This window comes from Tamandua tetradactyla, chromosome 5, assembly GCF_023851605.1.
Source record: "Tamandua tetradactyla isolate mTamTet1 chromosome 5, mTamTet1.pri, whole genome shotgun sequence".
NCBI lineage: Eukaryota > Metazoa > Chordata > Mammalia > Pilosa > Myrmecophagidae > Tamandua > Tamandua tetradactyla.
In genome coordinates, this window is record NC_135331.1 from 139,892,272 (window position 1) to 139,911,955 (window position 19,684).

General features: G+C 35.0%; 1 protein-coding gene across 6 annotated transcripts in view; it reads left to right on the top strand.

Annotated features, from left to right (window-relative positions):
- Nucleotides 1-19,684, top strand: part of DOP1A (DOP1 leucine zipper like protein A) — a 186,579-nt gene that overhangs the window by 44,591 nt on the left and 122,304 nt on the right. For 5 of the 6 annotated variants that reach the window (XM_077162334.1, XM_077162336.1, XM_077162338.1 and 2 more), the window contains 2 exons: nucleotides 280-468; nucleotides 11,376-11,557. In XM_077162334.1, the coding sequence (XP_077018449.1) occupies nucleotides 331-468; nucleotides 11,376-11,557 (320 nt within the window). In that variant the 5' untranslated portion in view covers nucleotides 280-330. The remainder of the gene's footprint in view (nucleotides 1-279; nucleotides 469-11,375; nucleotides 11,558-19,684) is intronic. The other variant, XM_077162337.1, reaches the window with a different exon arrangement.

A 19,684-nucleotide genomic window follows, 5' to 3' on the forward strand; every position in this document is an offset into this window, starting at 1 on the left:
AATTGAACTGGGGTGTCCAGCATGGCAGGCAAGAATTCTGCCTGCTGAGCCACTGTTGCACTGCCCCATTTTTTCAGTTCTTAAGATGGAACACACAAGTAGCTATCTTTGAAGCTGCTTTTGAATAATTCCATGACCCTACATGCTGACCAGAGTTTTGACTACCTCTAACTTAAGAAACATTTTAATTTAGCAACTAAATTTGTAGTAATATCACCTGAACTCATTTTAATACTTTATACTTTGTAACCTTCATTGTTCCTGCAAACTCTTTTATAGGTGATGATTTTACATGATTCTAGAACTGGTCTGTAGTGGGACTCTGGGAGGATGAACACAGAAGAGTTGGAGTTATTGAGTGACTCCAAATACAGAAACTATGTAGCTGCAATCGACAAAGCGCTAAAGAATTTTGAATATTCCAGTGAATGGGCAGATTTGATATCAGCACTTGGAAAACTTAACAAGGTGCGTATGTCTTATCCATTTCATAGAAAGGACTAAAAATTAGAAATCTGTGTCTATACTTACAGGATCTAAATCTTGAAGTACAGAATTAAAAACCAGCGAACCTCAGAATTACTTTGTGAGTTATATTTTAATTTTTTGAATTCCATGCCAGCATAATCAGGCGTAATATTAAGGCTTTAGAAGTTCTATTTCAAAGAGAAACAGAGCCTGAAAATTGTAATTATTACCATTATTATTACCTATAAAAACACAAGACTAGAAAGCAAATGTGATAATTATGAGGGTTAGTAAGTTTCTGTAATTGAATATCATATGGCTCTGGAGTTCCTAGCAGCAAAATGAAGCATGACAAATACAATGGCTGCTGCTTCCTTTCGAAATGGTATATAGCAGCAAGGAAACATCTTATATTAATGCAAGTCTTAGTTATATGCAGTAGGTTTCACAAAAGCAACTGTAAATACAAGCACTCACTTAGGTCTTGGAGTTTGGCCTTGAATGATGTTTCTTGACATGACCGCTATTATTATAGTGGCATCACTGGCCAATCTTAGCTTTTCATTTTAGTTCTGTTTTTTTTTTTAACTTACATTGAATTTGTCTTACCTCACACCTATCAAGAGCTGAGCTGGAGAGAGAGCTGAGCTGCCAGGTGTTGATTAACACAGCCAACCAAAATGAAACAATCAAGACTTTCATCACTTACTGCAATAGTATAAGAGGCTAAAGAAGAGAAAGTGCCTTCTTCCTTCAGTGTTCCATTCCCACCCCACCTCCATGGAATGGCTCCTGACGAGGGTCTGGTAGAGCAGCACAAATGCAGGGATCATCTCACTGCTAAGGGAGCCCCAAAGAAAAGCACCTGCCATTTTATGTATCTGGTGACTTGAAGGAGGCAGGGGGTAAAGGTTAGGAGTGGAAGGTACCGAGTACTGGGTCAGTAGAGAAGAGTGTCTTTAAGTTCTCCTGAGAGAAAAGCCTCAGCCAGAGCCACCCAGATCAGGCCACAGAGTGGAGGCATTTGAATTAAGAATGCTTATATACATAAGAGCGTGGCTGGCCATTGGCAGTAAGTGGAATGCTTAGTCCTTGAATGTAACTCCCTTGAGAGACTGCAGTACACCCTGATTGTTCATCAAGTCTGGTATTGGGAAGGCAGATTTTCCCTCTGTGCTTTGCCAGGTAAAAGTCTTTGTAATTACTTATGGTAATGCCTGAAAGAGTATGGGTTGTGTTTTAGCCTGGAGATTCCTCAACACCCATAGTTTTGTTTTTGTTTTTGTTTTACCATAGCTGCTATTGAATAGGAATGCTTTTAAATGTTAAAGCAGCTAGGGGTCAGAAATGTAAAGAGAGCTATTTTAATAACTATTTTAGTCTCAAACAGCTTATTATACAATTGTTAGCTGAGAAATTAGTCTTAAAATACACACCAAAGATGGTAGATTTCAACCTGACACTCACTGTGGCTAATTAAAAGGAGTTTCCATTTTTAATGTGCCAAGTATTCATTTTTAAATTAGATACATAAGTTTGTTTCAAATGTTAACTTCTAACATTTATTGTTTAAGGTTTAAAAAATACTTGTTTTTTACAGCATGCCCAAGTAGTTAATTAGAAATTGCATCCCCCAAACCCCAGCCAAATCCTGGGTCCCTATCCCTATGACACCCATGCACAGTGCATACCTGTGCCCTGCCAACACATCCACCTGCATGCACCTGAGTTCCACCCTTCCACTCCACATGCACTGCACCCACGCAGCCCCTATGATCTGTCTCCCACCATTCCCTGCTTCAGTGTCCCCTACACCATGCCATGCCCCTGTGTTCCAAGGCATACCTGAACTGCACCCCACCCCCATGGCCCCGGCAGTGCTCACCCACAGCCCCCCATCCCACCCCATCCACAACCCAATGCTTCCCTGCCCTGTACCTAGCCCTATTCTGTGCCCCGCTACCACACCACTGTGCCCTGCCCCTTGCCCATTCTGCAAATACAAAACCTTAGTCAAGTGAAGGAAATCAGCTTCAGAAGAACCTTATCAAGATAATTAAATGCATTGAACTCAATAGAAAAATCACAAAGCATAATAAAATACAGACAGATATAGCCCAGCGTAATGATCAAATTAAAACAGTGGAGGAAACTGACTTTGGAACAACTAATTGAAGATGTTCATATAGCTCTACTAAATAAACTCAGTGGATTGGCTAATGACATAAAGGACTCAGGAAGACACTGGGAAACCATAAAGAAGAATTTGAAAGAGTAAATAGAAGATATCACAGAGTTGAAAGCTATTATAGGCCAAATAAAAAATATACTAGAGACACAAAATGGGACATTTTAAAGAGGCAGAAGAAGCAAACTAAAGGCCAGGACAGTTTATTTCAAATCACAGAAGAACAAATGGCGAGAAAGATGGAAAAATTTGAGTTGGATCTCGGGGAAATAATGGACAACACAAAGTACACAAATATAAGGCTCATCGGTATTCCAGAAGGAGAAGAGAAGGGTAAAGAGCTAGGGAGATTAGTTGAGCAATAATGGGGGAAAACTTCCTGACCCTTATAAAAGACAGATATGCAAATGAACGAAGCTCAATGAACCCCAAATATAATAAATCCAAATAGGCCTGCTCCAAGACACATACAAATTAGTTTGTTAAATGTTGAAGAGAAGCAGAAAATTGTGAAAATGACAAGAAAAGTGATTTACTACATACAAGGGAAACCACCTAAGACTAAGTTCAGATTGCTCAGCGGGCACCATGGAAGTAAGAAGGCAGTGATATGATATAGTTAAGATCCTGAAATACAAAGACATCCAGTTAAGAATTCTATATCCAGCCAAATTGTCCTTCAGTAATGAGAAAGAGATCAAAATTTTCACAGACAGACAAAGGCTGAGAGAATTTGTCAACAAGAGACCAGCCCTACAGGAAATACTAAAGGCAGTTCTCTTGGCTTAAAAAGGAATTCTTACAAGGAACAGGAGAGGAAGGTCTGGAGGATGGCACTGAATTAAAGAGTACCAGTAAGGATAACTTAAAGGATAATAGGAGAAAGAGGGAAAATAATATATAGATCTGACAAATTAAATCCAAAGGGTAGGATGGGAGATTCAAGAACTGCCTTTACAGTAAAAACATTGAATGTTAATGGACTAAACTCACCAATTTAAAGATACAGATTGGCAGAATGGATTACAAAATATGATCCATCTACATGCTGCTTATAAGAGACTCATCTGAGACAGAAGAATACAAATAGATTGAAAGAGAAAAGATGAAAAAGATGTTCCATACAAGCTGTAGCTAAAAGAAAGCAGGAGTAACTATACTGATATCAGACAAAATAGACTTTAAATTTAAAAACATCATAAGAGTCAAAGGAGGACACTACATATTAATGAAAGTGGCAATTCACCTAAAGGAAATAAGTCATAAATGTTTAAGTACATGAGGCAAACATTGACAAAACTGAAGGGGTCAGTAGACATTTCAACAATTTTAGTGTGATACTTCAGTATATCACTCTCCTCTATTGATAGAACAAACAGAGAATCAATGAGGAAATGGAGAACTTAAACAATTTCATAAATGAATTAGACCTAATAGACATGTATAGACCATTACAACCCAAAACACTAGGATATACATTCTTCCGTAGTGTTCATGGAACATTTTCTAGGATAGATCATATGCTGGGACACAAAACAGATCTTTCTAAGTTTAAAAAAATTGAAATTATTGAAAGCACCTTCTCTCATCACAGTATAATGGAGCTGGAAATCAATAACCAGCAAAGAACCAGAACTTTCACAAATATATGGAGATTAAATAACACACTTAAACAATGAGTGAGTTAAAGAAGAAATTGCTAGAGAAAATGGTAAATATCTGGAGGTGAATGAAGATGAGAATACTACATATCAGAACTTATGGGATGCAGCAAAGGCTGTACTTAGAGGGAAATTTATTGCCCTAAATGCCTATATTAAGAAAAGAAAAAGCAAAAATCAAGAACTTAACTGCTCACCTGGAGAAACTAGAGAAAGAATGGCAGACTAACCCTAAAGCAAAAAGAGAGAAATAACGATTAAAGCAGAACTAAATGAATTAGAAAACAAAGGAATAATAGAATGAATAAAACCAAAAGTTGGTTCTTTGTGAAGATCAATAAAATTGATGGACCCCTAGTTAGGCTGACAAAGAAAAAAAGAGAGGATGCAAATAAACAAAATCAGAAATGAGTGGAGCCTACAGAAATAAAAAGAATCATAAGAGGATACTATGAGCAACTATATGGCAACAAACTAGGCAACTTAGATGAAATGGACAAATTCCTAGAAACACATGAACAAGCTACACAGACTTGAGAAGAAATAGACATCTCAACAGACCAATCATAGAGATTTGGTCAGTCATCAAAAATCTTCCTATAAAAAAAAGCCCAGGACCAGATGGCTTCACAGGTGAATTCTATCAAGCATCCCAAAAAGAGCTAATACCAGTCCTGCTCAAACTCTTCCCCCCAAAAATTGAGGAAAAAGGAACATTACCTGATTCATTTTATGAAGTTATCATTTTGCTTTAATACCAAAATCAAGTAAAGATGCTATAAGAAAGAAAAACTAAAGACAATCTTCATAATGAATAAAGATGGAAAAATTCTCAACAAAGTACTAACAAATCATATCCAGTGACTTATTAAAAGAGTTATACCTCACAACCAAGTGGGGTTTATACCAGTAATGCAAAGGTGATTCAGCTCAAGAAAATCAATCAATGTAATATAGCACATTAACAGATTGGAAGGGAAAAGTCACATGATCATCTCAATTGATGCTGAAAAAGCATTTGACAAAATTCAACATCCTTTTCTGATAAAAACTATTCAAAAGGTTGGAATCAAAGGAAACTTTCTCAATATGATAAAAGGCGTATATGAAAAGCCCATAACCAGCTTCATACTCAATGGTGAGGGACTGAAAGCCTTCCTACTTGTATTTCCTTGGAACTTTGTATACCTGTGTAACACCCAAGATTCAGAGTAAGAGTTCTGCAGGTCTGAAAGTCAGCATTGCCACATACAGCAACTGTTAAATTGAAAAAGTGATCAGGCTTCAATTAGAGATAAGAATGAAGCTGATTGAGTCAGGGCTATTATAAATAGGAATATAAGAGTAAGGAAGACATTGTCTGTACTTAAGAACTTCACCTACTTTATGCGGCCAAAGGAAGAGAGGTTTATTTGGTTCAGAACCTAAATTTTCTGTAGCACATAATCTAACTCAAGCAATCTGGATAGATCATTTAAACAACCCAAACAAAGGGAGCCCAGAATGGGAATGAAGGCTTGTAATTCTTTATAGCTTAATGTAATACCCGGATACATCCCAGAGTATGTTGAGCAGTTAATTAAAAAGTTTGGCACAGTCCCTTGAGAGACAGGAGAAAAAAATATGTAACTATTAAACTTTACCAGCAGGGAAACTCCTGAAACTGTCTCAGACATTAGCAACTCACAAGTCAGTAGGCCAAGAACTTGAAACTTGTGCTTGTGAAGCTTATTTATGTAGTAGAGAAGCTAAGCCTACCTATAATTATGCCTGAGAGTTACTTCCAAAGGACCTCTTTTGTTGCTCAGATGTGGTATCTCTCTCTTTAAGCCCAACTCTGCAAGTGAAATCATTACCTGCCGCGTCCTCTTTTTCCTCCCCGGTTTGACACGGTTCCCTGGAAGGAAGGGCGGTGGAAGGCCTTCAATGCCCCAAAAGAGGACGAGGCATAAAATGGTGTAATAGAAAAATACTGGGATTAACGACACTAATTGTGTGTTTCTTGTTGCTGGTTGTGCTCCAAGCATTATATCAAAACGAATCAGAAAGCAAAAGAATTGGAAAAAATGATACAAATTGTACAAATTGCAAAACCTTGTTAATGACTGTTTGGAAAAAATTAGGTTGGGACGCCCCCATTAAGCAAGTCATGCTGCAGATGCAGCAGGCAGAAGTGCTTTTAGAACAAGTCACAGAAAAGTACCCCATAGAGAGTAAACACTTACAATTAAAAAACCCTGCATTGAGCCATCCTAGAAATTTACTCCCCACCACGGCACCGGTCCATTGCTATAAAACAATAAAAAATCTAAGTAAACAATGTAACCTTTTAATCAAAACAAGCTAACCTTTAACCAGATTAAAATAGGTCTTGACATATTGCCTCACCTGTAGAATAATAGGAAAAGAAAGTCTAAACTCAGAAAACTGCAAGCACAATGTCTGCGGTTTAAGCCAATATCTTGCTGCTATTGAAATCTTGTGTAAATGTTCCTAAGAAAATCAGAACGTATACTTTTGCTTTGCTTCCCTGAACCTGTAACTTTACCTAAAACGTAAGCCATGACACAACCATGATCCTGTGATACCTGTTTCCTTGCCAAGAATAAGGGTATAATATCAGTTAAGCAAAAATAAATCTAAGCAAGTCTTCTCAGAAAAGAATTCTCTAAGCTGTCTCTTGGTGTTCTTCTCGTGCCGACGACCCTCCACACCTTCAAGCCCGTTCCCTCTGCTGCGGCTGGACCGCGGCAATTACCCTCCCTTCTACATGGAACATGATATCCAGGGTGAAAGTCTCGCTGGCAATGTGGGATGACTCCCAGGGATGAGTCTGGTCCTGGCACTGTGGGATCAACAATGCCTTCCTGACCAAAAGGGGGGAAAGAATTGTAACAAAATAAGGTCTCAGTGGCTGAGAGAGTTTAAATGTAGTCAAGAAGATATTCTAGAGGCTACTCTCAACAAGTTTCTGGTAATTATTGCTATTTATCATGGTTTCCCAAACTCCAAATAAAACCATTCCTGCCAACCCTAAAGAACACCTAGGACTTTATCTGAGATTCTTCTACAAAGGTTCCATGCAATATGATTACTTTCCAGAATCCTACAACTTCCAGATGAGTTCTTAAATCAAAGAAGTCCTGAATCCCAGAGGGCCAGCCTCTCCAGAACATCAACTATTTCCATCCCCTTATACCACATTACCAACTGTCCTTTCCCACATGAAAAAGTTAGAATGGGTATAGCCTAAATACTCTTGAAGATTGGGAGAAAGATCTAAGGAGAAGGTGGAGTTTTAACAGAAAAGATAGGATTTAACAAATGAGTATGATTGCTGAATCATTATATTGATATTTCTTTTAGTCTCCCATGTCTTGGAGCAGCTGGAAGGAAAAACCTGAAATTGTGGAACTGTAACCCATATCAAACTCTGAAATTTGTTCTATAACTTATTATTGTGGTGTGGTTTGAAATTTTTTTGCTTTTTTTTTGTATATATGCTATTTTTCACAATAAATAATAATAAATAAAATAAATCATTAAAAATACATTATATCCAGGGCAGGTCAGGGTGGCTCAGTGACAAAGTTCTCGTCTACCATGCCAGAGACCCAGGTTCAATTCCCAGTGCCTGTCCATGCAAAAAATAAAAATAAAAAATAAAAAATACATTACATCCAAAGGTGGTTTGTTTAAAGCTAGTTGAGTTCTTTCTCTTCTTGAAGAGTTACTATTTTAAACAGCAGTTCCTTAAATTATGAATATTAATTTGCCTAATTATAATCATAATTATCTTTAATGTCAATATTCATGAAAACAGATTTCACTGAATCCAGATAGCACAAAAAAGGATATACAAGTCCTTAACAAAAACTTGCCTAAAATCATTGTGAAACAGGACAAGGATATGTAAATATGTATTTGGTGATGGTAGTTTAAATATATGTATTAGTATAAAATGTATTATATATTAATATACTAAATTTTCTCCTCAGTTTTCCAATTCAGAAATGCTCTTAGCATATGGTGCTGTATTTTCCTTTTTTGTTTCCATTTTCATTTGTATTAATTGGATTTTTTAAATGAAACATTTGTCATAAAACTTTCTTATATATAGGTACTTCTGGTAATAATTATACTTTTCTTAAAAGTATATGTAAATATTCAGTCCATACACAGGGAGCCCAGAAAAAGAATGAGGGTCTCTAATCCTGTATAGCTTAATGTAATGCCTGGATACATCCCAGAGTATATTAAGCAGATAATAAAAAAATATTGACAAAGTCTCTTGAGGGATGGAATAAAAAAATGGAACTATTTAGCTTTACCACTGGGGAAACCCCTGATACTTTCTCAAACATTAGGGATACCTAAATCAATAGGCCAAACCCTTGATCTTGAGGTCTCCTTTTGTGAAGGTTTGGTATATAGCAGAGAAGCTTAGCCTACCTATAGCTATGCCTAAGAATTACTTCTGGAGGACCATTTTTGTTGCTCAGATGTGACCTCTCTTGCTTTAAGCCCAACTCTGTAAGTGAAATCATTACCCTTCCTCCTACATGAGACATGATACCTATGGGTGAAAGTCTTGCTGGCAATGTGGGATATGACTCCCAGCGATGGGCCTGGCCCCATAGGATTAACAGTGCATCCTGATGAAAACCGGGAAAAGAATTGTAATAAATAGGGTATCAGGGGATGAGAGAGTTCAAATAATGTCGAGAGGCTACTCTGGAGGTCACTCTTAAGCAAGCTTCAGTTAGACATTGCTACCTACCGTAACTTGCCAAACCGCAACCAAAACCATTTCAGCCAATCCTAAAGAATACCTAGGGCTTTATATAAGATTCTACAAAGGTTCCATGCACTAGAGTAACTTTTCAGAAACCTACTACCTCCAGATGTGTCCCTGGACAAATAAGCTCTGAAGTGCAAGAGGAGCCTGCCTCTCCAGAATATCAACTAGTTCCATCCCCCTATTTCATTTTATTATATTGAAAGCGCCTTCCAACATGGAAAAGTTAAAATGTGTATAGCCCACATACCCCTAAAGAGTGGGAGAAAAATCAAAGGTGATGGTGGAGTTATACAGAGAAGGTAGGGTTTACCAAGAGTATGACTGCTGAATCATTATATTGATATTTCTTCTAGTCTCCAGTATCTTAGAGCAACCAGAAGTAAAAACCTAAAATTGTGGAATTGTAACCCATACCAAACTCTGAAATCTGTTCTATAACTAATTGTTGCGATGTGCATTGAAATTTATTGCTTTTTAGGATATATGTTATTTTTCACAGAAAGAAAAAAATATTTCTTCTAGCCTCCAAGATTTTGGAGTAGCTAGAAGGAAAAATCTGAAATAGTGGTATGGTAGCCCATAACAAACTCTGAAATCTGTTCTGTATCTACTTATTGAAGTGTATTTTGAAAATCAATGCTTTTTTTTCTTTTCTTCATATATATGTTATATTGAACAATAAAAACATTTTTGAAAAGGTTTATGTAAATATTAACTCTTTGCTCCTTTTTCTGAAATTCAAATTAATAATCTAGAAATGTAAGGCAACTGTTTTGAAAAACTAAAATGTTTGTCTCAGCTATATGCTTACTGTTTTTTTTCCTTATTCTACTTTTCATTACCTGCAGATCTAATTCTGTTTACATTAATTGCATCTAATTTGAAATGAGTTAAAGACATATAGTGGGAAGAACTTGGACAACATCATGTCTAGGTGATACCTATTAGAACCTTTGTTATTTAATGAGCTGGTAGTTCTAGTGCTTGTTCTTCTGTACTGCCTTTGGCAGTTCATTGTATGTGTCTCAGCCTCATTTCTTTCTTTTGTGAAATAAAAGACTTCCAATGTATTTCTTCTAAATTCCACTAGTATTTTATTCTGTATTCATTTTGAGTCTCCAGTTTTTATTATTCTCTCAGCACTTCACTATATTATGTTCTGGGTTCATTGAAGAGCTATGTTTGTAAGTTTTTTTATTACTTAAGTAACTAATCTTTGTGTGATTTGCAAAAGTTCTTCTTATATAAATTCTACCTTGATATTATCTCTAAATGGATGCAAGGGTAGTTCAGTGGTAGAATTCTCTCCTGCCATACAATAGACCTGACTTTGATTCCCGGCCCATGCACTTCCCAAAAACAGACAAACAAGCAAAGCAAAGGAAAAAATAAACAACAAAAAGTCAAAAGTGGTGCTGCAGTAACAGGATACTCACATGGAAAAAGAATGAAATGTGACCCCCACCATACAGCATACAAAAGAAAAGAAAATATGGTTTTTCCAATTGGTAAATTAAATTATTTTTAAAAGGCAAAAAATATATAGAGAACATTTAGTAAATTTTATAATTTGTGTGAACATTTTATTGATAAATATATGGAAAACAGTTTGATTTAGCAGTAATGTACATTGGGGTTATTATAATCTTGTGGTTCTTAGAAGCATTAAAATTACTTATTAGAACAGTGGTTCTTCCACTTTCAATTACCTGTCTGTGATGAGGTCATATTTTCTTCAGATTTTTCACATGAACAATAAATCAAAAATAGATTGAATGATGATCTGTATCTGACCACACAGTTGTCTTCTATTAACGTTAGAGATTTGCAAAAATCTAAAGCAGTGTCTCCTGAATAGATTTTGCTTGGCAAGTATTTTTATTAAAATGTTATTTCTGTCAATGTGAAATAGTTTATTATTTTTTAAGCAAATTAGCATTTTTGTTTTTTTGCATGGGCAGGCACCAGGAGTCGAACCTGGGTCTCTGGCATGGCAGGAAAGAATTCTACCACTGAGCCACCATCACACTGCCAAACAAATATTTTTAAATCCTCAGTTTCTTAAATGATATCTCTTGATAGATATAACCCACATAAACAAAAATTTTTTTGTTTTTTAGTTCCTCTGGAATTTTTAAGAGTGTAAAAGAGTCCTACCATGCTAAGTTTTGGTAACACTGTTAAAAAGTGGAAATAAAATGAAATATATTATCTTTTTCTCTATGGCATTAAAATGCTTTTTTTTGTTTTTTTTAAGGTTTTACAAAATAACGCCAAGTACCAGGTAGTGCCCAAAAAGCTGACCATAGGCAAACGCTTAGCTCAATGTTTGCATCCAGCACTACCAGGTGGAGTTCATCGGAAGGCACTTGAAACATATGAAATTATTTTTAAGATCATTGGATCTAAGCGACTTGCCAAAGATCTTTTTTTATATAGGTAAGAATAATTTTACTGTCTATTTACGTATTATATGAATAATTTTTAACTATTTTATGCTTTTTTTGGTAAAAATGAAAAATTCCTTTAAGTAGAAGCTTTCAGTTATCTTAAATATTTTAGTAGTTAACTATACTGGTTTTAAAGAATTTATGTACCCTAGAAAAGCCATGTTTTAGTCCTAATCCCATTTTATAAAGACAGCCATTTCTTCTAATCCCTATTCAGTACTGTATGTTGGAAATTTTAATTAGAATATCTCCATGGAGAGGTGATCAATCAAGTGTGGGTATTAAACTTCATTAGGTGGAGAGGTGTTGCTACCCATTCCAGGTGGGTCTTGATTAGTTTACTGGGATCCTATAAAAGAGGAGACATTTTTTTGGAGCGAATGCCTTTTGAGAACAACAAGAAAGCCACAGCAAGAACTGAGCAGAGCCATGAGGCTGAGAGAACCACAGAATCCACCAGCCAGTGACCTTTGGAGATTCTGAGTGAGTAGAGAAGTACAACAGAATGACAATACAGTGAGAAGCAGAGAGTCCACCAGCAAGTGACCTTTGGAGCTGAAGAAAGAAAATGCCTCCTGGGGAGCTTCATGAAGCAAAAAGCCAGGAGAGAAAGCTAGCAGACTGTTGCCATGCTCATATGTGCCTTCCCAGTTGAGAGAGAAACGCGTTAACGTCATCAGCCTTCTTGAACCAAGATATCTTTCCCTGGATGCCTGAGATTGGACATTTCTGTAGAGTTGTTTTAATTGGGACATTTTCTCAGCCTTAGAACTGTAAACCTTGCAACTTATTAAATTCCCCCTTTTTAAAAGCCATTCCATTTCTGGTATGTTGCATTACAGCAGCTAGCAAACTAGAACATTAAGTAATTCAGAAAAGTTTAGAATATTCTTCAGTATGAGTTTTTTTTAATTCTTTGATGCCATTTATATGAAGTTTTATTCAAAATTGTTAGACTACAGTATATCTACCTTTTTATACTTAGAATCATCCTGTAAAAAAAGATAACTTGATCTCCCAGCAGCTTTCAACATTGTTGACCATTCTCTACTTGAAATAGTCTTTTCCTTTAGCTTCTCTTTAGTTACTCTTTCTTTTGCTTAACTAGTCTTTTCTCATTTACCTGAATTCTACATATGGAGTTTCTTAGGGCCCACTCAGTCCTGTACCCATCTATGTTCTCATTTTATAATTCTCTTCTTGGGCAGTCTTATCCTTTTTTATGTTTACCTTTTATGTTCTGACTCTGAATTTGGTATCTCCAGTGTTAACTTCCTCTTTAAAACTACTTGACATATCTATTTGGATCTTTAAAGTCTGCTGAAACCTATTCAAAACTAAGCTCATCTTGTCTTCTAAGTCTGGCCTTCCTGTAGTATAATAAAGCCCAGTAAATTAAACCACTGTTCATCCATTTACACAAGCCTGAAATCTAGGAGTTCCTCTTTTTTTTTAATTTTTAACTCTTTTGTACTGTTATTTTATTTTAATAAGGACAAAAAAGTCCTTATATTGTTTAAGATAACAAGAAAAATGAGCAAATTTATCAAATACATTGAGGCGTTTGTATGAAAAAAAGAATAAGCACTTTGCCTTCATGTCTACAGATTTCCTGTTTGCTCATCTGTTATTGGACATTTGAGTTGTTTCCATCTTTTTGCTATTGTGAGTAATGCCACCATGAAGATTGGTATATAAATATCTATTTGAGTCTCTGCTTTCATTTCTTTGGGGTATATACCTAGGAGTGGAATTATTCTATCATAGTGGCAATTTTGTGTTTAACTTTTTGATGTGTTGCCGACCATTTTCCACAGGAGCTGCACTACTTTACAGTCCCACCACCAACAAATGAGAATTCCAGCTTCTCCACATCTTTTTCAACATTTTTTATTTTCTAGTTTTTAATAATATTCATTCTAGTGTTTGTGACTGGGTATCTCATCGGGGTGATGATTTGCATTTCCCTAATGATTAATTATGTTGAGTATTTTTTCATGTGCTCATGCTTTCTCTTGTTCTGCTGTTCCCCTGCCCTGAAATGCTCAGATCCAGGTGTCTGATCAAACTGTCAGCTCCTCAGAAAAGATTTCTGTAATGATTCTATCCAAAATCACCCTTTCTCTACATCTTTGCCATTAGTATTTTTGTAGTTTTACTTTTATGTATTTAGAGGTAGATTTCTTTTTGTATTTATGCTGGTTGGGACGTGTTAGCTTTTTTAAATCTGTAAATCAGTGTCTTTAATTAGTTCTCAAAAATTGTTGATCATCTCTTCACATTGCCTCTACACCATCTACTCTCTCCTTTTGGAACTATGATTAAACATGTGTTAGATCTTCTCATTCTGGTCTCCTCTTAATCTTTTTTCCATATTCGCCAACTTTTTTTTCTCCGTGTTGCATTCTGGGTAATTTCCTCTTAACTGTCTTCCAGGTCATTAATTCTGTCTGTTTTCAAAAATAACTTAATGTTTTAGTGTTGATGCAATTTAGAAGCAATAAAATTATCAGATTGTAAGTGTTCAGTTTAAACTTCTATCTTAGAAAGTTCCCTCCTATTCCTTTCTGGTCAAAACCCCCTACTTCCCAACTATATTATCCTCACCCCAAGTCTGTGACTTGCCTTTTTAGTCTTTTGATGGTTTCTTTGAAGAACTAAAAGTTCCTCATGTTCTCTGTGGAAGTACATTCTTAAATTTGATGAAGCCCAACTTAACCATTTCTTTTCTGGGTATGTTTTCTTTTCCAATTTTAAGATATTTTATGGTTTTTTTCTTGCCTTATTTCACTGGCTACCTGCAATACAATATGAACTTTAGTCAATAAATATCTTTGTCTTATTCTCCACCTCACATAGAAAGTGTTTTATATTTTTGAGGGTTTAATTAGCTGTTCATCCATGGAATATATCCAATTGCTCATGATTTATAGTCCTTTATATATCTCTGGATTTATTTTGTGTGTGTTTTTAATTTGATTTTTATTGTTTTGCTTTTTTTAGTTTTAGTTATTTTGCATCAGTGATTACTAGAGAGTGACTGGTTTTCATTTTTTATCAAATTTTGCTGCCAAGTTTATGATGACATCTTAAAACAATTTGGAAATTTTTTCTGTTCTCTGAAAGGGTTTTTTTTAGCATTGGTCTAATTACCTCCTTATATATTTGCAAGATTTCATTGAAGCCATATGGCTTTTATTTTTGTGGGAACATTTTAATTGCAGATTTAATTTCTTTAGTAGTTCTAAGACTAGTCAAATGTTCTATTTCTTATGTCAGTTTCATTAGGAATTTGTCCATTTCATTTAAATTTCAAATGTGTTGACCTAATATTGTTCATAATATACTCGTACTATCTTTGTAGTATGTAGGATCTTTACTGTTATCGTTTGTCAGTCTTGAGATGGTGATTTAAGCCATCCTTCCCCCTCTCCCACCTTTGGTCAATTTTGCAAAAACTGATCACTTTACTGTATATGTGTTTTCTCCTTATTTTTTGCTCAGATAGACCTCCGCTGACCTCACTATTTAAAATTGCATTACCTGCCCCTGCACCAGTCTTCCTGTTCTCCTGTGCTTTTTTTTTCACTCCTCTATGACCATCTGATATATGCACTATGTGTATATAATTTTAAATTTTTAGGTATTTGTTATTGTATGTTTTCTCCACTCTCCAGAAAATAAGCTTCATGAGGGCAGTGATTTTTTTTTATGATTTGTGATTTATTAATTGTTTTAGTTTAGGCACCCTGAAAATACCTGACAAATATTGGGCCCTTAATAAATATTTATTGAATTGATAATCTAAAGAAATTTTATTTGTTACAATTCAGTTCTTTGGTACTACAAAAGATTATTAAAGAAAAATTAACATGGATATTTTAATAAAAGTAATATCTAAAGTCAGAAAAGGTTATTAGCAGTAAAAAATAGTACAGTCTAAAAACAGCACCAAAAAAAAGCTGAGAATTGGTTACTCAGTGTTCTGTGTAATTCTCTCATAGCTGATAAATGTTCCTTTCTTTGATCTTTCTTAGGTAACTCATGCCTCCTACTCTAACTTATATGTAATAGAAGTTTTACCTTGGAAACAGTTATTTTACAAAACAGTAAAAAAAAAAAGCAACCTGTTTTTATCTGTAGCATATTATGTAGAATAATAAATTAATTCTAGCATACCACTTGTGAAATATAACAGACATTCCTATGTATATTTATGTCATGGAATAAAATTTTATTGTTCTATATATTTAGAAGTATAGCTAATTTAAAGCTAAAGTGTATATTAATGTTGAACTCTAGTTTTTAGTAACGATTTCTTTACTCTTAAGATTTATTGTTTAACATAGCTAAATACAAATACTTTTAAAGTTTTGTCTATTACATGATGAAATACCATATTGCTTGCCTCTTCAAGATTCATTTATTTTGATGTTACACAGTACACAAAGGTTTAATTAAGAAGGCAAGAAGTTCAGCCTTAACATCTTATAATATTTAATTAGATATATGTAAGCTTTTGGAAATATAAATCTGAACCTCAGAGTAGAGAGAGATCTTTAGAGCAGTTAGCATTTAGGTAGCAGTTGAAGCCAGAGAATAGTTGAGATCCCCTAGGTAGGTTGTGAATAACAGGGAGGGAATAAGAATGAAGCCACTTTGTGAGTGTTTAGAAGTTACATTATTTAAAATGAAAGTGGGAGAAAGTAGTCAGCGAAAAGGAACACTTAAAGGAAAGCTACAGAATAAGTAAACCTGGCTTGAAGCCAGGAGGAAATTAAGATAAAAGTTTTTGGGGTTTTGTTCTTATTCTCTTTTTTAGGATTGGGAAAATTTTGCTTTTTCTTTCTTTTATATAGCAATTGTATTGAGATATACTCACCTAAAATCCATCCAAAGTGTATAATTAATGGTTTTTAGTATAATCACAAGAGTTTTGCAGTCCTCACCACGATCACTTTTAGAACATTTTCATTACTCCAAAAAGAAAAACTCCATACTTCTTAGAAGTCACCTCTCAGTTTCTCTTTCCTTCCCCAGCCCAACATAACCACTAATCTAATTCTGTCTCTATGGGTTTACTTATATTTATATTTTATATAAATGGAACCATACAATCCATGATTCTTTGTGTCTGGTTTCTTTCACTTAGCGTAATGTAATTTTTTAACTTTTTTTTTTAATTAGAGAAGTTGTAGGTTTACAAGAAATTTATATAAATGGTACCATATATCCCCCTGTTGTTGACAGTTTGCATTAATGTGGTGCCTTTGTTACAATTGAGAAAAGTGTATTGAAATATTACTATTAAATATAGTCCACAGTTTGCATTAGGTGCATTTTTCCCCATATACCACCTGTGATTAGCACCTTGTAGTTGTGACATATATTTGTTCTTATTCATGGAAGAACATTCTTGTATTTGTATTATTAACTACCTTCATCATTCACAACAGGGTTTACTATGTTATACAGTCCCTTGTTTCATTCTGTAGCTTTCCTTTAAGTGAAATGCATGGCCCTAAACTTCCCCTTTTAATCACGATCACACTCATGATTCAGCACTGTTATTTACACCATGATAATATGCTACCATCACCTCTATCCATTTCCAAACATTTATAATCAACCTTTTAAAGAATTCTATACAAATTAAGCCTTAGTTCCCCATTCTCTATCCTCAATATATCTTCTGTTAACCTGTATTCTGGATAATAACGCCATGAGTTTGCTCATTATATTGAGTTCATATTAGTGAGACTGGTCCTTTTGTTTCTGGCTTATTTCACTCAATATAATGCCCTCATGGTTCATCCATGTTGCTGTATGCATCAGTACTTCATTCCTCCTTAAACCTGAATAACATTCCATTGTATGTAAATACCACATTTTACTTATCCATTCATTGATTGATGGGAGCTTGGGTTACTTCCATCTTTTGGCAGTTGTGAATAATTCTGTCATGAACACCGGTGTACAAATTTCTGTTTGCATTCCTGCTTTCAGTTCTTCTTGGTACATACCTAGTCCCGGGATTGCCAGATCATATAGCAGTTCTATACCTAGCTTCCTGAAGAACTGCCAAACTGCCTCCCACAGCCGCTGCACCATTTTACATTCGCACAGCCCATGAATGAGTGTTTCTACTTCTCCACTTCCCCTCCAACACTTGTAGCTTTCAGATTTTTAAATAGTAGCCTTTCTAGTAGGTGTGAAATGGTATCTCATTGTGCTTTTGATTTGCATTTCCCTAATAGCTAGTGATATTGAGGAACTTTTCATGTACCTTTTAGCTATTTGTATTTCCTCTTTAGAAAAATGTCTTCAAGTATTTTGCCCTTTTTTAATTGGATTGTCTTCTTATTACTGAATCATAGGATTTCTTTGTATATTGTGGATATTAAACCCTTATCAGATACATGGTTTACAAATATTTTCTCCCACTGAGTAGATTGTCTTTTCACTTTCTTGATCAGTCCTTTGAAGCACAGAAGTTTTTTTTTTTTTTTTTTTTTTTTTTTTTTTTTTTTTTTTATAAAGGAAAGACAGAGAGAAGGAAGGAAGGATAGAAGGAAGGAAGGAAGGAAGAAAGGGAAACATTTTTAAACATTTTCTTGTTTTTATTGTATTCTGTTTCTCCGTTTTTGTTACATGGGCTGGGGCCGGGAATCGAACCGAGGTCCTCCGGCATAGCAGGCAAGCACTTTGCCCGCTGAGCCACCGCGGCCCACCCAAAGCACAGAAGTTTTTAATTTTGAGGAGGTCTATTTATTTTACTCTTTTGTGCTTGTGCTTTGGGCATAAAGTCTAGTAGACCATTTCCTACTACAAAATCTTGAACATGTTTCACCCTACATTTTCTTCTAGGAGTTTTATGATTCTGGTTCTTATATTTAGATTTTTGATCCCTTTTGAATTAACTTTTATATAAAGTATGAGATGGGGGTCCTCTTATTCTTTTACATATGAATATCCAGTTCCCCAGAACCATTTCCTAAAGAGAGTCTTCTGTTTCAATTGAGTGGAGTTGGCAGCCTTATCATTTGTCAATTGGCCATGGATGTGAAGGTCTGTGTCTGAACTCTGAATTTGTTTCCATCGTTAGGGTATCTGTCCTTATGCCAGTATGATACTTTTTTGACCACTGTAATTTTCTGATAGGCTTTTTTAAAAACTAATAAATTTTTATTATAAAACAGTTTTCATTGCATTTTAAAAATAAATATTTGCATTATAGCAGAAAGTCACATGTATTGCATCAACTCACTTTTACAATTTAAAGACATAAGGTAACTAAGCATCAGTCCCATAAAACTCTTAAAATTTGTCTAAAAATTTTTAAGTAAATAACTCTAAAGCATTGTGAAAATTCTGGCCAAATACTAACTTGCAGCATCAACAGCTTTGAAAGCTATAGCCCAGTGACCGGTTCCCACAGTAGCCAATGTTTCTATTCCTAGCAACTGTAGGACAAAGTTCTTCCCTTACTAAATGTTAAGCTTTCTAGTAATAGCCAGAAATAAAAAAACATTTTTATTGATAAATCTTTACACTCACACATTCCACACATGATATACAATCAGTGAGACACAGTATCATCGCATAGTTTTACATTCATGACCATGATCATTTTTTAGAACATTAACATCACTTCAGAAAAAGAAATAAAAATAACAAAAAGAATAAACTCATGTGCATCCCATACCCATTAACCCTCTCTCTCATCGACCACTAGTATTTCTATCAACCTAATTTATCCTACCCTTTGTCTCCCCTATTATTTATTTATTTTTCATTCATTTTTTTTTTTTTTTACTCATCTATCTATAGCCTGGATAAAAGCAAAAGACTCAAGATTTTCACAATCCCACTGTCACATTGTAAAAGTTTTATCTTTATACAATTGTCTTCAAGTATCAAGGCTACTGGAACACTTTATACAGTTGTCTTCAAGAATCAAGATACTTCCCTCCAGCCATCCCAATATGCCATAAACTAAGAATGGATATCTGTATGATGCATAAAAATATAACTGCCATGATAACCTCTCAACTCTGAATTCTCTCAGCCACTGAAACTTTATTTTGTCTGATTTCTGTCTTCCCCCTTTTGATCA